The sequence below is a fragment of the Haliaeetus albicilla genome, chromosome 3, assembly GCF_947461875.1.
Source record: "Haliaeetus albicilla chromosome 3, bHalAlb1.1, whole genome shotgun sequence".
Taxonomy (NCBI): domain Eukaryota; kingdom Metazoa; phylum Chordata; class Aves; order Accipitriformes; family Accipitridae; genus Haliaeetus; species Haliaeetus albicilla.
In genome coordinates, this window is record NC_091485.1 from 9,831,911 (window position 1) to 9,848,677 (window position 16,767).

The 16,767-nt window shown below is 41.3% G+C and overlaps 2 protein-coding genes across 10 annotated transcripts in view; one reads left to right on the forward strand and one right to left on the reverse strand.

Moving 5' to 3' along the window:
• The first annotated feature begins 466 nt into the window (after positions 1 to 466).
• Positions 467 to 10,819, forward strand: PDCD6 (programmed cell death 6). Of its 5 annotated transcripts, none has more exons than XM_069778793.1 (7): positions 486 to 624; positions 3,323 to 3,384; positions 3,819 to 3,906; positions 6,655 to 6,699; positions 7,840 to 7,998; positions 8,673 to 8,782; positions 10,275 to 10,819. In XM_069778793.1, exons 2-7 carry the CDS (start codon positions 3,358 to 3,360, stop codon positions 10,371 to 10,373), a joined length of 528 nt encoding a protein of 175 aa, XP_069634894.1. In that variant the 5' UTR covers positions 486 to 624; positions 3,323 to 3,357; the 3' UTR covers positions 10,374 to 10,819. The 5 variants fall into 5 exon arrangements, with proteins under 5 accessions (XP_069634892.1, XP_069634893.1, XP_069634894.1 ...); XM_069778794.1 differs by lacking the exon at positions 486 to 624 and adding an exon at positions 5,402 to 5,417 and having other exon boundaries at positions 3,331 to 3,384; XM_069778791.1 differs by lacking the exon at positions 3,819 to 3,906 and having other exon boundaries at positions 467 to 624.
• Positions 10,547 to 16,767, reverse strand: part of AHRR (aryl hydrocarbon receptor repressor) — a 133,830-nt gene continuing 127,609 nt past the window's right edge. For all 5 annotated transcript variants that reach the window (XM_069778788.1, XM_069778787.1, XM_069778786.1 and 2 more), the window contains one exon: positions 10,547 to 16,578. In XM_069778788.1, coding sequence (XP_069634889.1) covers positions 16,523 to 16,578 — 56 coding nt within the window. In that variant the 3' untranslated portion in view covers positions 10,547 to 16,522. The remainder of the gene's footprint in view (positions 16,579 to 16,767) is intronic.

Consider the following 16,767-nt stretch of genomic DNA (forward strand, 5'->3'; position numbering starts at 1 on the left):
ACTTGGTTGATGGGGCTTCGTTTCTCCCTCTGCAGCAGGAGCCCTGTGCGCCTCATGGATGTCGAACTTCTGCTCCTTCCCCTCCACGACAAACCCCCTTCCCCGCGCAGGGGACCCCTTAATCTCTCCCCGCCTGCCCGGGAGCGGTCACGGGGACGGCTCCTGCCCTTGCGGGGACCCTCGGGGCGGTTGAGGGCTTGTGCGGGGCAGCGCCGGGGCCGGAGCCCGCCGAACTCCCCTCAGGAGCCCCGGCGGGAAGAACGGGGACGGATAACGCGGAGCGGGGGGCGGGGCGGAGCCCACTCGCCCCGCCCCCAGCGGGGAGGCGGGGCCCGTTTCGGCCCCGCCCCGCCGCCGTCGCCACGGCAACGGGCGGGCTGCGCAGCGCCTCGCCTCTCGGGATTCCCCGGGGCGGCGCCCCGTGCGCCTGCCCGCCTCGGCGACGTCACCGGCCGCGCTGCGTCAGGCGGCCCGTGCCGGAAGCGCGGGGAGGAAGGCGCGAGCTGCCCGGCTGGCTCCGCGGAGGCGGGGGGGGGCCATGGCGGCGGGGTATCACTACAGGCCCAACGGCGGCGGCGGCGCCGCGCTGCCCGACCCCTCCTTCCTGTGGAACGTCTTCCAGAGGTGAGGCCGCCCGCCACCCTCCGCCCGACCCCGGGGGTCCCTCGTCCCCCTCCTAACGGCTAACGGGGAGGCTCCCTCCCCCCCGCCCCAACCGCCGCCGGGCCGGGCTGAGGCGAAAGCCGCCACCCTCGCCGTTCCCGGGACGCGGTGCCGAGTCTTCCTGGCCGGGCCGGGCCCTCCCGGGGCTGCCGCTGACTGAGGGATCGGGGGTTGGGAGGTGCCCAGAAAAGTCCCGCTGCTACGGGAAACCCGTCACCGGCCCCGGGCACCCGGCGCGGGTTTTGGGGACCTGGGGGGGGGCCTGGCAGGGCGGGTCAACATGGCGGCTGCGTCCCTGCGGGAGGAATCTGAGGGGGAGCTTGGGGGAAGGCTTGAGGAGGAGTAAGTGCGGGTGTAGTTTAGGGGGAAGGGAAGGGGGGGGGGGTGGAAGCGAGAAGGTAACCTTGAAAACGCTGAAGTCATTTACGACCTGAGAATCCGGAAAGGATCGTAAAGTGTGGAGGACCGATGCAGCAGTACAGGAAGGCTTGGAAAAAGGAATCTGCGAAGTGCTTGATGGAAGACTTAAAAACGACCAATACATATTCCCCTGGATACCTCTGGAGCACGAACCTGCAAGGCAGTTAGCAGGCCCGTGTTAAAAAACACGCTGTCGAGACCATAGTAGTAAAGAAGCTAAAGGCGTTTGTCACATTTGTGTCATGTGGAGGAAACTGGGGAGGTTCCTACGTTGGATCCATTTTTATGGGAGATGTGTCAGAGGATCTATCTTGACTCAAGTGTCAGCAAGAAGAGGTTAAGGAGTAGACAAACAGTAATAAGTTGCTAAAACTGTCTAGTATTTACATAGTGACTCAGGAATGTGGAAGCTTACCTACCCAGCTTTCCGTAAAACCCACTTCATCTGAAAAGTGGGAGGAGGCATGCATGATGCCATTTCTTTTTTTAAAGGGTCCAGAAAAAAACCAGATCAACAGTCTGACTTCTGTAGCAGGCAAACCAGTAGAAACCGTTTTAAATGACGTAGCCAGTCAGGAGAGTTGCACTTACCGCAAGTATTCCTCTCTGGCAGACTACTGTGTAAGCCCTGGGAGTGTGTTTGATAAGGATTGGATATGGATATGATGGCTAGAACAGGTGCAATTGATATAATCTTTATAGTTTCCAAAGAGACACTCAGCATACAGAAGTATCAAAAAGGCCTTTAAAGAAATCCAGAATACGCAGAATGAAAGGGAAGGTCCTTTGGTGGATCAGTAACTGACGAAATAGTGTGTGGTCATCTGCCATACGGACAGGCGGAGCTGTTCTGGGATCTTTATTCAGTATGTTCAGGAGCAGCTGGGGGAGGAGAAGGTGAATGACCAGATGAAGTTTGCTGGTGACACTGATTCCTGTAGTAAGCGAGGCCTATGAAGACTTGTAGGAGCACTTTTGAGTCCTGAATGACTGGGTCATATCACCCTGTCATGGCCAGATGATGATCGCTGTATGATGCTCAGATGAAATCCAGAGCGCGTACCCGATGTCCGTGGGGAAGACCCACTTTACCTTTGCATCATTTTGTATATAAAATGAATGTGCTCTGAGCTGGCTGATGATGCTCGGGAGCAAGATAAGTAGGTCATAACACATCTTTATGAAAATACCAGCTTAGCACTTAGTAGCAGCTCACAGAACATAAAAAATGTTCAGAATACCTAGAAAGGAAATAGAGAATAAAAAAGGGGCGTATCTCTTTGTTATTATAATCTGTGCAATTTATGCTTGCAATTTGAATGTTTTATGTGGTTTATATAATTTTTTGAGATGGGGAAGTAATCTAGTAGAATGAACTGAAAAGGTCTAGAAAATGACAACAAGGACTAAAGAAAAAAAGTAACAGCTTCTGCAGAGGGATCAGCTGAGCAGGACTCTGCTTTTGAATGGTAGTAACTGAGGGGAAGTAAAAACTGTCACTGTCAAGGGGAAGGTCCTTGTCTAAAATGGAGGGAAGTCCCCACCACTTTCAGATATCCTTCTAAAGAAGGACAATCCTGCTTTATTTGGGCAGAAATTACTTAGTTTTTATTAATTTCAGGATAGAACTTCATTCTCTAAGACAGCAGGCTGTGAAGGCTTAACGGAAGCTGGCACCTGCCTGCGCTTTTCCACTTTTTGAACCCCTTTGAAAGGGGTCAAAGCCCTGCAGTCGATTCTTCCCATACTTCGCACTTGTTACATTAGTGGCTTTCTCTCCATTGCCAACAGCTTACTGAGACAAACAGGGTGCCAAACTTGGGGCTCCAATTTGGGAGCCAAACGGCTTACAATTGTGACAGTACGCATTTTGTGGATTTAACCAACATGGCATGCTCTGCAGTTCTTTTTAAAATAAATAAATTAAAAAAAATGTTTGTGTGGAGTATGCCCGAACTGTGTTATTGTCAGTGTGTGTTTGTGTGTGTCTCTTCATTTCTAAGTAAGTCTTGCAGATTTTTTTGTAGCTTTAATCATGTTCCAGAATGTTTCATCAGTCTGAATGAAGTGTTTAATTTGCAGTAACTGTGAGTGGTTTACCAAGTAAAATGCAATTAGTAACTTTTCAGGAAAAGATTAATCTTATCTGGTGAGTAAGAACCAGAATGTTGAAGTCTTCTGTAACTAGAACCTGTTAATATCAGCCATTTAAAGCTTACCACCTTTTTTTTTCCCCCAGGGTTGATAAAGATAGGAGTGGAATAATATCTGATAATGAACTTCAGCAGGCATTATCCAATGGTAAGTAAGTCTGTAAATGAGCAGTGAGGTAGTTCATTGTAAACTTAATGTTAAATTTCATGTGAGACTGGTTACTTGATGCTGTAATTCTTTGATTGAGGGGGGGAACGTTACCACCGCTGATTAATACTATTTAATCTACAGCAAAAGGCTGAAGGGGAGGAAAAAAAATGGATAGTCTTCCTGATTTTTATTTTTTTTTCCCCTAAGCCCATTGTTCCTGGTTTTTCCCTTGAAGGGAATTTTTCTGGGTTTGGTGCATGTTAGTAATGCATTATAAACTGAGTACCTATTGTAAACATTACTGATTTGTATTCTGGGGAATGAAGGCATGCACATCCCTTTATTTTTTTCTAGCTCTGCTTCCTAGAAAACATAAATGGTGATTTATATATTCCTCGCTCATCACTACTGAACCTTTGTTTTTTAACTAGGATCAGTGTATAACCTGGACAAAGATCAGCTGTTTACAGCCAGCCTTTTTACTGCACATAAAATCTTTTCGTACAGGAATTGAAGATGGTAATTTTAATTTTTTTTTTTCCCCAAATGAGGCATGTTTTGGTTTTTTTTCCTAACAAAGTAGAAAGATGCACTCTAGATCTAGTATTAAAACTTTCTAGTAGTCTGTTAGTTCCCTGTTATAATGGTTAAAGAGTAACTAAGGTATGGTCAAAATGGAAGCAAAATAAAAAATGAAAAATTTTTCTAGTAGCCTATTTTTACTTTGCTCTGGTGACTTAGGATGGGTAGGGTTGTACTTTGTGGGGTTTTTTCCACTTAGAAATCTGAAAAAGTGCATATTGAAGCTGTTTGTGCACCTTTGAGTCCATATCAAGTTCCCCTTCTCCCAAGGTTTAATTCCTTCATCCTTCCTGTTATTTGTGACTGAGAAGGACTTAAACTGATGTTGTGAGCTGCAGTGCACACAGACTGAAAGGCTCCTTTTTGTCAGGAACCACCTGACTTGAAATAAATTTGGATGGCTCTGTTTAGTAAAAGTGTGGTCTTGTAACTAAACTGGATTTACTAGAATATTTATTTGTTTAATAATAATATCTGATAAATTAAAAGAAATGTACTGTAGCTGCTGAACCTGATCCATGACTAAAATACTATTTTGAATAAAAAATTCAGCAAAAGCTAAGTTAAATTGATTAGGTCACTGTTTTCACTGAAGATTACAGTGCTGTTTATAGCTGTGCGAACCTGGCTTTACCTGCTGTTTTAAACTTCATATATTTTAAATATTTCCTCATCTGATTGAATTTAAGGGTAATAGGCAGTGATGAGTATCTGAACTCTTTTCTTTCCTTATTTACAGTGTAGATTAGCAGTTTCAGTGCTTTGCAGTTATGAAGAATCCCTGCCCAACTGAATTCACTATTAGACAAAATATTTATAGAACTGTAAGCTTCCTTCATTCTGAGAGATTCTAGATCTTGTACACCAAAGGCACTAACAATTCACTATATTCTTTTCAAAATACATCCCCTAGTGGATGGTTGTGTGTAGCTTTCCTGCAGTCTAACATGGGCTAAAGGAATGTTATGTGTTTATTTCTAAAACATTAAATAACCTGCATAGAGCTCATTAAAATTTGAAGTTCAATGTGGTTTTGACATTCAGCTTTTCAACATGTCAAGTGTATGCAAATAACAGTATACTTACCTGGGAGGGACTGATCATCACTTCATATAGTTGTTTGCACAATAAAATCCTGTGGTTCCTGCTTGTTTTCTTCTGTGCCACCATGTAAAGTTACTAGTAGAGTCAGGGTAGGAGGAGGGAACAGTCTTTCTCTGTTTATTGGAACAGGCTGAAATCAGTACAGTTCTTCAGCACTGGAGTTGCTCTGATTTCACTGTGTGGTGTCTATATAGAGAGTCTCTCGAAAATTTCAACATGAAATAAGTTAACTTTCAAACTGTATTTTCACTTTTTCCTGTATTCTGTTCTCTATGAGTTAAATGCTGGCACCCTATTAATAATTCCATTATTTTTTTATTTTTGTCAGGAGACACAACTCTAAGGTACTGATGTTCTCTGTCTAAAATACTGCTTAAGCATTTTCAGAGCCATTTTTACTCTTCTCTTTCTCTGCTTACGTTTCTCTTTATGTGCAAGTAGCCATATGGCCTGCCTACAGTATAGGGTTTTTTCCCCATTGCTGCATCTGTAGACTTAAAATGATAGTTTCCCTTCTATGGGAGAAGTTCAGCGCTGGTATAAGCACTACTTACACCACTGCAGCTTGATCCAGCAAAGCAGCTATGCCTTTCCAAAGCCCGCTTAATACCAATGCAGCCTTTCTATTAGGTATTTGTGGTCAGCTAACTGCATCGTTGCAAATGCCTCTACAGTACCTTTAGTCTTACTGGTCCCTTCGTGGTCCCTGCACTCAACCTCAGTGAATTTAATACATGCTTCTTGGGCCTCCTGGTACCTTCACAGGCTCTAGAGAATTGATGGTGAAATTCTACATGAGGCACAGTATTTATCTTAATTTAAAGCTTAATGCTTCCTAGCGCTCTGGAATGCTCCCAACCAAGTGAAAACTATTCCAAAGTGACTAGCCTCTAAATATTCAGAGAAGTACAAAGCTCCTCTTCGGATGATTACTGCTCAGGCCCTTTCAAGCAGCAGTATTTCTTGGTCTGAAAATACTAATTTAAACTTAACACTTCATTGATTTAGCAGTGGAGGTGAGGTTTATACTAAACTCAACCCTAAATTGCACTGTGTGTTTATGACCTGTTAGGAACCTTTCCTTTTCACTTGTCAGAAACTAAATGCCCTGGAGTAATCCACCCATAAAATAGGAAATAAGCAGATGGGGTTTTACTGAGGAATAGATACGGGACCTTGATTGAGTTATAACTTCAAACTCTTCTGCTCCCATCAGTAGAAAAAGTGGGACTTCAGTTTTGACCTTGCCTTTTATCCAATACCTCCTGACTAGCTGGGATGAAAAAAATCCTTCTTAGTTCTTCCAAGGTTTTGTGGTTTTGCCTTTTGGGGTTTTTTTTGGCGCAGCCTGAGAAATGTTGGTTTCTGTGTAGTATCTGTGAAACATTGGTCTGAAGTAATCTCTTAATGGTCAAGAACATAATTACTTCAAAGCAGCCTTGTTTTATAATATGCTAGTTCCATGTCATCTAGCTCTGAATTCACTGTTTTAAGTAAGTTCTTATCTGATTTTTTTGGTTGGTTGCATTTTTGTAAAATGTAACTTAGTATTGAGGAACTAAGTAATTCTTTCTGTTTCAGGCACATGGACTCCATTTAATCCAGCAACAGTCAGGTCAATTCTTGGTGAGTGTAGTTGTGTGATGTGAAAGAGTCAAGATGCTGTTTTGTGAATCTCTTCGGACAATTGAGAACGCTATCAATTGCTGCACTGTTTTAGAAAAATAAATGTACAAATATTACAATACATATACAATATATATTTCTACTGTAATAATGAATGCCTGTTTAAAGGTCTTTTGAACTAATGCGGCTGTAGCGTTAACAAGCTGGTCTTTCATTGTTAGGTGCTATGTTTCAATATGGCTTTACTTTTTTTTTTTTTTTTCTTCTCCAGACAGCCCAGCAGTAGTAAGTTAAACTCAATAATACAGGAATGCCTTTTGTGTGCACACACATGCACTTGTCAAAGTAGCCTGAGAAAATGTTACTGTACAATTGAATAGACAGTAAATGTAATTTACATGTGGGGAAATTGTCAGCTTAAATATTCTAAAAAGATATTACATAGCTTGTCTTCCTAACTAGTTTTTCCTGTCTTCCATTTTAATCCTGTGTTCTGCTCCAAAAAGACCAAACAGAAGCTTTACAATGTCTGAATTCTTTAGTCCTAAAATAATTGTCAGTAATGGGGAAGATGATGGTGGTAGAGCAGGAGGATAAAAATTCAAGCACAAAAAAATCTTTTCTATCATACAGTTATAAATCCAAGGACTAAATTTTGTGCTTTGCTTTCAATAAGTATTCAGCAGCAGTCTGAGTTCCATCACTGTGCGACATGCTGTTTGTGTAATGACAGTATCAGTAAGTCAAATGCAGATGAATGTCCCAGCACTTCTGGCAGTCAGTAGATGTTGTAGACTTTTCATGAGTCCTTAGAGAAGAACACAGCCCCCTCGCTTTTTGACACTGGATCATCAATCGAGCCCTAAATGCTTTCAAACTGGAAATGAAAACCCAGGAAAAACAAACATTCTGTGATTCATTCTGGTCCTCTTATCTTGCTTTATCTTATCCTCCTTCAGTGGACAGCTGCTTGCTTATTTTGGCAGTACTTTCCAAAATACCACTTGCATTTTTGCAATTTCTTTTCTGCCTTCAGTACTTTCCACATAGCACTCTCGCTTCCTTCTTAAAATACCAGCAGATCTTACTGAAGAATAGTATGATTAAGGTTTTATATGTGTTTATTATTTTTTATTTCAGGCATGTTTGACAGAGAAAACAAAGGTGGTGTGAACTTCAATGAATTCACAGGAGTCTGGAAGTACATCTCAGACTGGCAGAATGTCTTTCGAACGTATGACAGAGACAATTCTGGAATGATTGACAAAAATGAACTAAAGCAAGCACTAACAGGTTTTGGTAATTCATTTGTAATTACAGTTTTTATGACTGGGTTATATCATCAGATAAGCTTCTTATCATTAGGGCTGTACTGCTTTGACAAATGTGACTAAAAATGAGGCAAGCAAAGTGCAGTTATCCTTTTAGGTATAAGGTACCTTTAAAGATATCCATGCCACAAGCACTTTTTAAGCTATTATTCCTTTAAGGGAAACAATGAAACTGGATGTGTCAGTAGGTGTGTGGAATGTTTTCTGCCTCCCCTGTTAGCTGCTCTAAGAGCGTTACCCATACTTCAGGTAAATGTCTGAACTTACAAAGGTACTTGATACAGCTTGCCGCTTTTAAAAACAAAAAGTCAGCTGTCACTGTACGTTCTGATGGCAAAAGGAACTTTGATTTAATTGACTTCACTTACAAAAACTTGAGTTGCAGCCCTAAACTGTTCCCTCAACCAACTAGTCACTTTAATCAGTAATTATGTTTACTGTGATTCTGTCTGTAATTATTATTAAGCAAGGTTTTTTACTGCATGCATTTTAGTTTAACACAGAGATATCTGGCAAAAAAACCCTGTCTTGTAACTGCTTACTGTTTTCTGCTTTTGTTAAACATGCCTGCTGAACAGCCTAGCTCTTTTTATAGAAGGACTGCAGTAATTGAAACCTGTTAAAGCATTTCTCTTTTCCAAGGTTACCGACTGTCTGATCAATTCTACGATATCCTTATTCGGAAATTTGACAGACAAGGAAGAGGACAAGTTGCTTTTGATGACTTTATTCAGTGCTGTGTTGTTTTACAGGTAAGAAAGGAGATGTACTTTAAAGTCAATTGAAAAAAAGACCCCACCTTTTCTTAAACTTTTATGGTTCTCAATTTAACAATACTACTGGATCTAGAACTTGCTTTTATAAGCAATTTAAAAATTTATAAACCATTTGAATAAAGTATACGAGAGGTGCTAGAAACACCTTCACTTATTGGTTTTCACTTGTTATCCATTTGCATCACAAGTAAATTTGATACGATTTTTTTGACGTTTGACTTCTGTGGGGCAAAAAAATGTAAAATAGTCTGTGTTTTAAAAGGAAAACATTTAACGCTATTTCAATTAGTTTAATATGCACACTTCCTCTGGATCCTGAGCATGTTAAAACTGGAGTCTGTCTTGTCCCCTGGTGCCCATAATTCTTGTAATCTGAATTGTGAGGTTTTTGTTTATCTCTGTTTAAGGCTCTGACTAAAAAGAATTTGACCTAACAGCTGAATTATTCAGTCTTTTGTCACTGCTACAGCAAAGACATTTCAAACAAACAAAAAAACAAAAAAAGCCCCTTTCAGTAACAGAAATGCATGTGTGAATATATATATAGAGAGAGAACACTGTAGTTTTACAAGTGTATTCTTTTGTTTAGAAATCAATCACTGGATGATTCCTCACCTCATTGCTTAAGGTTTCTCCAAGTGTATCTGACTTTTCTGAAATGTATGTAAGGCTTTGGGGAAAAGTTGGGAAATATAGCAGTGGACAAGCTGAGTTTTAGCAGGATAGGAAGAAGGTTACTCTTCTTACGCTGGCCAGCATTGCAAGCAGTGTCTTAAGATATCTTCTGATACACAACATGAAGAGAAAGCAGTGCCCCATAAAAGTAATATCTCTGTTATTTGCATACAGGTGTTTTGTTCTGCTCCTTTAAGCTTTATGTCTATAACCACAAGGCTGCTGAAGCATCAGTTGCCTTTATATTCATTTGTAATATTAGCCAATTATACTGAGTTATGAACTTAAACTCTCGTAAAGAGGCTTTGAAATGGGAGTATCATTCAGCTAAGGTTAGTGAAACCACGCTGGCAGTTACCTTGGTCCACTGTCCGTACTGCCTGGCGTCTCTGGGGCTATGCAGATACTAATGATACAAAAGCGTATTTGGCTAGAAGATGAGAAGTGGATAAGGTACTCGTTGGATTCTGGCTCCAGGTGACTCTCAAATGCCTCACAAGAATTGTGCATTGTTTTTCCCTGCTTTTGAAGCCAGTTATAAAAAGCTGTCTGGCCTGTAAAGAAGTGCCTAGATAGCCTTAGGTATTGTATCGTAAGGCAGTTTTAGAATCGGATCTGCTACACAGACGTGACAAAGAGCTGCCTCTATATGCACGAGATTGTAAAGTGTCTACAGAGGGGATGAACAGAAAGTGTTCGCAAAGCTATAGAAACCTAAGTGGCAAGGGGAATACCTGGCAGTCTGAACTTCTCTGGTGTACAAAAAATGTATGGTTTTTTCCCCCCTTTTCAGAGGTTGACTGATGTGTTCCGACGATACGATACTGATCAAGATGGCTGGATTCAGGTGTCCTATGAGCAGTACCTTTCCATGGTCTTCAGCATTGTATGACACAGATAACTGGGAGTTGCACACTGGCATTACACAGACTGGAGCTGCCAAATCATCCTGTACTGAATAAGATTATTGATGTATCATAATGGATATAACTTCACATTCTTAGATTTTGTATGTTGGTCATCACCTTCAGAATCTGCACTTGAGTTGGTTTTTATTTTGTATTATTGTACAATACGACCATCTCTGCTTACTGTAGTACAGAAAGCACAGAATCTAGAGTTAACTGGTGCAATGTCAAACTTAACCTTCTTCCACATATCCTGCATGGGGAAAAATGACTCTTTAGAAATGCCAAATTAAAATAATGCTTGTTAGTTTGTAAGAGAGTTGAAAGTCAGAAGTTGCACAACATGTTTTGCATGTGCCTTACTTTTATAAGAGTTTAATGTATTAATTTTTAATACAGAATTTAAAATTAAGTAAAAATATCAGATCAACTTTTATAGTCTACTTCACTTTTGTACAGCTTTTTTAAGGGGGTCGTGGGTTTATTTCTGTATTCTAGTTTTCTGTGGTTCAGGGGTCCCTCCCACTTAACAGTGATGGCCTTTTTTCCTTGCCTTATCTTTTTATTTTCTAGCTGCCTTTCAGGCTATCCTTGGGCCATCTACAAATACAACTTCTTCCTCAATGAGCTCCCTACAAAAATAAACTGCATCTAACTACTCTGGATATGCAGTTCCCTCTGCTTAGTGGGCTCATTTTACACCAACAGTCTTCCTTTTTGTGCTGAAGCTCTTACTTGAAGTGGCCTTGAATTGACAGTCAAAACATTTTCATAACCTTACCCTCCACTTCACCACTTACAGCTGGTGAGGGGCACAGTGGAAAAACTGAAGCAAAATAAGTAATGATGACAGATTCCTGTCACACACCATCTCCTGCAGTAACTCTGAGGAAGCAACTTGGAGGAAGCAAAGAGAAGTTAACAAGCTCTCTTAGACTGCTCTAAGAAAATCTTAGACCAGCGCTATCCAAAGCACTTAAAAACACTCAAGTAGAAGTATTACTTACCTGTAGCTGCTACTCTTCAGGATATGTTTACAGGCAAGAGCTTTTAGCTTTTATCCAAAGGCTTTCTTAAACTGTAGCAATACTGATTTATTCTTAAGTCCTCTCCCAGCCCCAACTCATTGTATGCAGGCAGTCCACACATGCCCTTTTGTTTCAAATTTTGTAATTACATACAGCCACAGGCAGGTAAGCTGTCATTGACGGGAGTGCCTATATATAAACTGATGCTGTCAGTGATATCAAGCATATTCCAAGAGATTATGCAAAGAGGGTTTGGGTCCACACACGAAAGACACCCTACCTAAAAAAAAAAATAAAAAATTGCTGTTGTAGTGTTATTCCCAAGTGTCTTCAGCCAGAGTACGGTGTCTGGTGTCAGGGTGAAGACAGCCAAGTGGCAGTTACCAAACATCTGTCCTGCAGAGAAGCTGCTACTGGTTGTCAAGTGATAATCACACAGACCCTTGGTGACAGTTCAGCAACGTTTTCTAAACACTTCTCTGGTGTGAAGTGTCTGGGGAGAGACCAATGGTCTCCATAGCATAAGTAAGTGCACAGAAGCAAGGAGCTCTCCCAAAGCACATCATCACCCAAAGGGCAAGGGATTGCTTCTGGGTGAGGTGGGGGAGCAGGAATAATGACCGATGTCAGAGACCACCTCATCCAACAGCCTAGGATGAACTGTGAAAGTTCCTTACATTTAAGAAGACAAGGGAGAAAGACTTCCAACTGCTCAAACCTTACCTCCCTGGAAGGCTGAGACGATTGGTATGTATGTTCTCTTCAGAAACAAAACAGTAAAAGAAGAGCCCCAAAGTTTTGGACTCAAGAGAGCTTCTCCATTAAATGGCCCCATTAAATGGTAGGAATGACTCTTGTCTCAGTGGGAAACAGATGCTTCTAAAGGTGTGAAAGCAGGTACACCACAGACCAAGAAAGTGGCTGGGAAGCAGACCGTTTATCCCACCAAGCATGTTCTAGTCTGGATTTTTATCAATGGCTTTTTAAGGAAATGTGAAATTGGTTCAAAGGGCTCTGGTGCAGCCTCAAAACTCTTGCCTCAGTGGCAAAGCTTGTGGCGTAGCTGTATTAGTGCCGATGGATGGCAAGCATTTAAAGTGATGCTGCTCTGCAGGCTATCACTGCCCACCTTGTGAAGGCTGTTTCTTGAAGAACGACCAGAGTCTAGAGAAACAGGAACAGGCAGAGGACTCATTCTGCTCCAGTTCTATACTACATGGGAGCAAGATAAAGCAAAGGGGTTTTCTTGGGAGTAAGGAGTAGCCAGAAGTTGATTCAAGGAAATTGGCCATTGCTGGAAAACAGAAGCAACAGGAGGTCTCGGCTTATGCTAGCCTGGTGAACAAGTAACTGGCAGGATGACAGAACTTCCAAGGCATGTTTTACGTTTTTTTTCCATGAGGTCTTCCTACCTGGAGCCTTTGTAGACACTGCTGGTCAGGTGCCATAAAGGTCAGAAGCCTGGATTTATGCTTTCCTCTTCCTACCATCATTTGAATCCCCCTTTAAAAGTGGCAGGGTTGAACTGAGTGAGAACAAGTAAGACAATCCAAAGTCACCATCTCTCAGGAGTCATGTTTGTAGGGTGAGCTGCTGGCTAGAGAGAAAGAAGTGAAACAGGCTGATGGATCCTCAGGGTCGATCCTGTAAAAGAAAACAATCCCAAGCTGCAAGTATCTGGCTCTGCGGAGGAAGGGAAGGTGTCACAGAAGCCCTCCAAATGAGGCAATGATGCTTAGTACTCACAATTCTACACAGCCCTGGAAAAAAGGAAATTCATCACACCTGTCACAGGGGTAAACAATCCCTTTGCAGAGTTGCATCCTGAAGATGCTTCTGTCCTTTTCTTTTTGCCCTTCATTTGAATACTAGGAAATTAGTGGGTATCTTGGGGGTACTGGTGGATGAAAAGCTGGACAGGAGCCGGCAATGTGCACTCACAGCCCATAAAGCCAACCATACCCTGGGCTGCATCAAAAGAAGTGTGACCAGCAGGTCGAGGGAGGGGATTCTGCCCCTCTACTCTGCAATCATGAGACCCCACCTGCAGTACTGCATCCAGCTCTGGGGTCCTCAGCACAGGAAAGACACGGACCTGTTGGAGTAGGTCCAGAGGAGGGCCACAGAAATGATCAGAGGGATGGAACACCTCTCCTATGAGGACAGGCTGAGAGAGTTGGGGTTGTTCAGCCTGGAGAAGAGAAGGCTCCGGGGAGACCTCACTGCAGCCTTTTGATACTTAAAGGGGGCTTAGGAGAAAGACGGCAACAAACTTTTTAGTAGGGTCTGTAGTGACAGGACAAGGGGTAATGGTTTTAAACTAAAAGAAGGTAGATTTAGACTAGAAATAAGGAAGACATTTTTTACCTCATGGGTGGTGAAACACTGGAACAGGTTGCCCAGAGAGGTGGTAGATGCCCCATCCCTGGAAACATTCAGGGTCAGGTTGGATGGGGCTCTGAGCAACCTGATCTGGTTGAAGATGTCCCTGCTCATTGCAGGGGGGTTGGACTGGATGACCTTTAAAGGTCCCATCCAACCCAAACCATTCTATGATTCTATGAAATTGAACTGGAAATTTAACTATGAATTGAAAGGAATGTGTTCCTGCAATAACGAAGATGCTACTTGTTTGACACAAGGCAGCTATACCTGTTGGCAGGTGGCATGGGACACAAGAGAAGAGTCTCTGAAACCAGTTGCAGAGGTCACAGCTATAGACCAAAAGTCAGTCAAACCTGGGAGTGCCAACTGGCAGACCCCAGGCCAGTATCAGTACAGAAATTGCACAGTGAAGCTCTTAATTTCCAAAGCTAGGAAGATCTTTGGAAAGAAGAAAGATAAAAAGACAATTAAGGAGAAAGCAGTGATACAGCTGAAACTGGCTCAGCCAAGTGACTGAAAGAAAACTGAGAACACCACACTGCTGATAGTAATTGCACCCAAGAGATAAGGCAGGCTTGGAGTCCATATTACAAGATACCACCAGCTTAAAAAAAATTCCCTACATGATAGTACTTGTGTATAAGAACCAACAGACAATCATCTCAAAAATTTCACTGATTTTGGTAAGAACTGAAAATTGAAACAGAGCAGTGAAGGGCATTTACAAGACTCCAAATGCTATCTACAGCTCAGGAAACCTTTAGTAAATAAATGCTGAAAAGCATTTCCTCTCTTAACTTGGTCACTACTCCAACTCCGTTTCAAAATGCAAGAACCGTTTCCCCAATGCAGGACCCTGCACAACAAGAAGCAGGGACAGGAACTGTTCCCCAGAACGAAAAATAAGAAGGGAATGTGTAGGCAGAAAGAGCATCTAATTTGGGCAGAGATCATCTAGCTGCTGTATGCCACTGGGATATACAGTAATGGCAGTAAAATCCCAAAGGGAGCGAGAAATGGGAAGAAAGAGCTCTCTACAACAACCTCAGCTGAAAAGGTCTTAACTTGAATTGACAGAGTTGTAGCAGTAACATTTGCTAGCAATGTTTTTTCCTACAGTTTCAGAATTTTAGCTGCACTACAATTTCTGTGGAAAAAAAACCTATGGTAGTAACATTTGTGTAAATAATTTCTGATAATTTTTAAACATATATAATAACTGATCAGTCCCACAGAGTTTTAAATCAAAACTCTGGCAGACACCTGTGGTAGACAATAGTATTTTTCCCCTTTAAGCAAGAAGGTCTACTATGTAATTCAATGGATAAAAGTGTATGGCACAACTACTAAGCGTACGCCATTAGAAACTACTTAAACCCTTCAATAAGTATGAGAAGGAAAAAAGGAAGTAGTGAACAGGAATGAAGAAGGAAAGTGCACCTTTTCTGATGCACAAGCAAAACAATTACAAAAGGAGGATTTTAGGGAATCAAGTTTGTATGCTCTGTAATAAATTGCTTTGATGCCTTTTTGTTAAAATTTACATGACAAGATCCAAAAAGTTATTTTAGTGAACGCAAAAAGATACTATGACAGCTCATACTAACCCTGGTTTAGCACAAGTATTTAATGCACAGAGACAGAGAAATATTTCAGGTATGATAGTCCACAACACAGCAGTGAAAAGGAAAACGGACACTGGAGAGTAAACTGTCTCACTTCTTTTCTTTAGCTCCATGTAAGCTTGATTTGATTAGATAAAGTAGACATCTAAAGCCAGGCATTCATGAGCATGTGGCTCAGAAGCGTGGGGAAAAGAAAACATAAGTAGGAACCACTGACAAACATCACGAACTGGTAAGTGTTTCTCAGTTAACATGCCATTTTGATTTTTCCTTGTTATTTTAGCTGACTGCCTTATAGGTTCCACTCTTTCTTAGTACGCTTTTGCCAGTAGAAAGAATCAAGAATTTTTATTTTAGTATGGACCAATCCATCAAATGAGTTTTTTTAGTTGATTTGTAACCATTTCATTCCGAACAATGTGATAAAAAAATCTGTATATATTTCACGACTGGTTTTACTCTGCAAAAATGAAAGCAAGTAATATGCTCCATTACATACCAATCCCCTAGAATAGATTACATTTTCCTCATATAGCATCATGTTAAGACAGAGAATACCTTTGCTGTGACATTCTCCTTTCTTCGTCTAAACAGAAATGTAGTGTATCACTTTCTAAAAATATGCTAATTATAAAGCCTCAAATTAACTGAACTGGCCTTACATTTGTGTGAAGAAAAGTAAACCTGTATTTTCATGCAATGGACCTGTATTTTCAGTGAATATTCTAAGTAGATAACATAAAACTAAACGTTTCTTTTTTTCTGAGTTGGGAAGGGTGTTAAAAGGGTTATTAGCTTTTTGCTGACAGAATAACATTAACATATTTTCAAAAAATAACAAAAAATTTTTTTCTGTAATATACTAAGATATAACAAATACATTAAAAAAAGCCTAAACAAAATAGTATGTTCACCTCCGTTATGTGCAAGTTTGTGTTCCAGCTATATTTCACATGTTAAGAAATTAAACCCTACCTCCCTTTCCCCTTCCAAAACCAGTCAAACACAGAATTAAATGCAGTCTCTTTCCTGAAATCCGAGAGATGGAGATTCTCCAATCTGTTCATCTGTTTCCAGTTCAGCTGCTGTTGCTCCTTAATCTTTTCCTCTAGTTTCTACTAGCACATTGACTAATGTCTGAATATTTAGTTCTAGAAAGGGGAGATAAAAACATTTGAAGTTACTTCTATTTCACGTTATTTCACATAATACAGCAGAGAGAATGTTAAAGTTTTACTATTAACTAGCTACCTAGTTAATTAACTAATTCTAATACTATTAGTATATAGAATTCTAGTATAAGAATAGTTTGCATTTGTCCAAACTCACGCCTAATAACA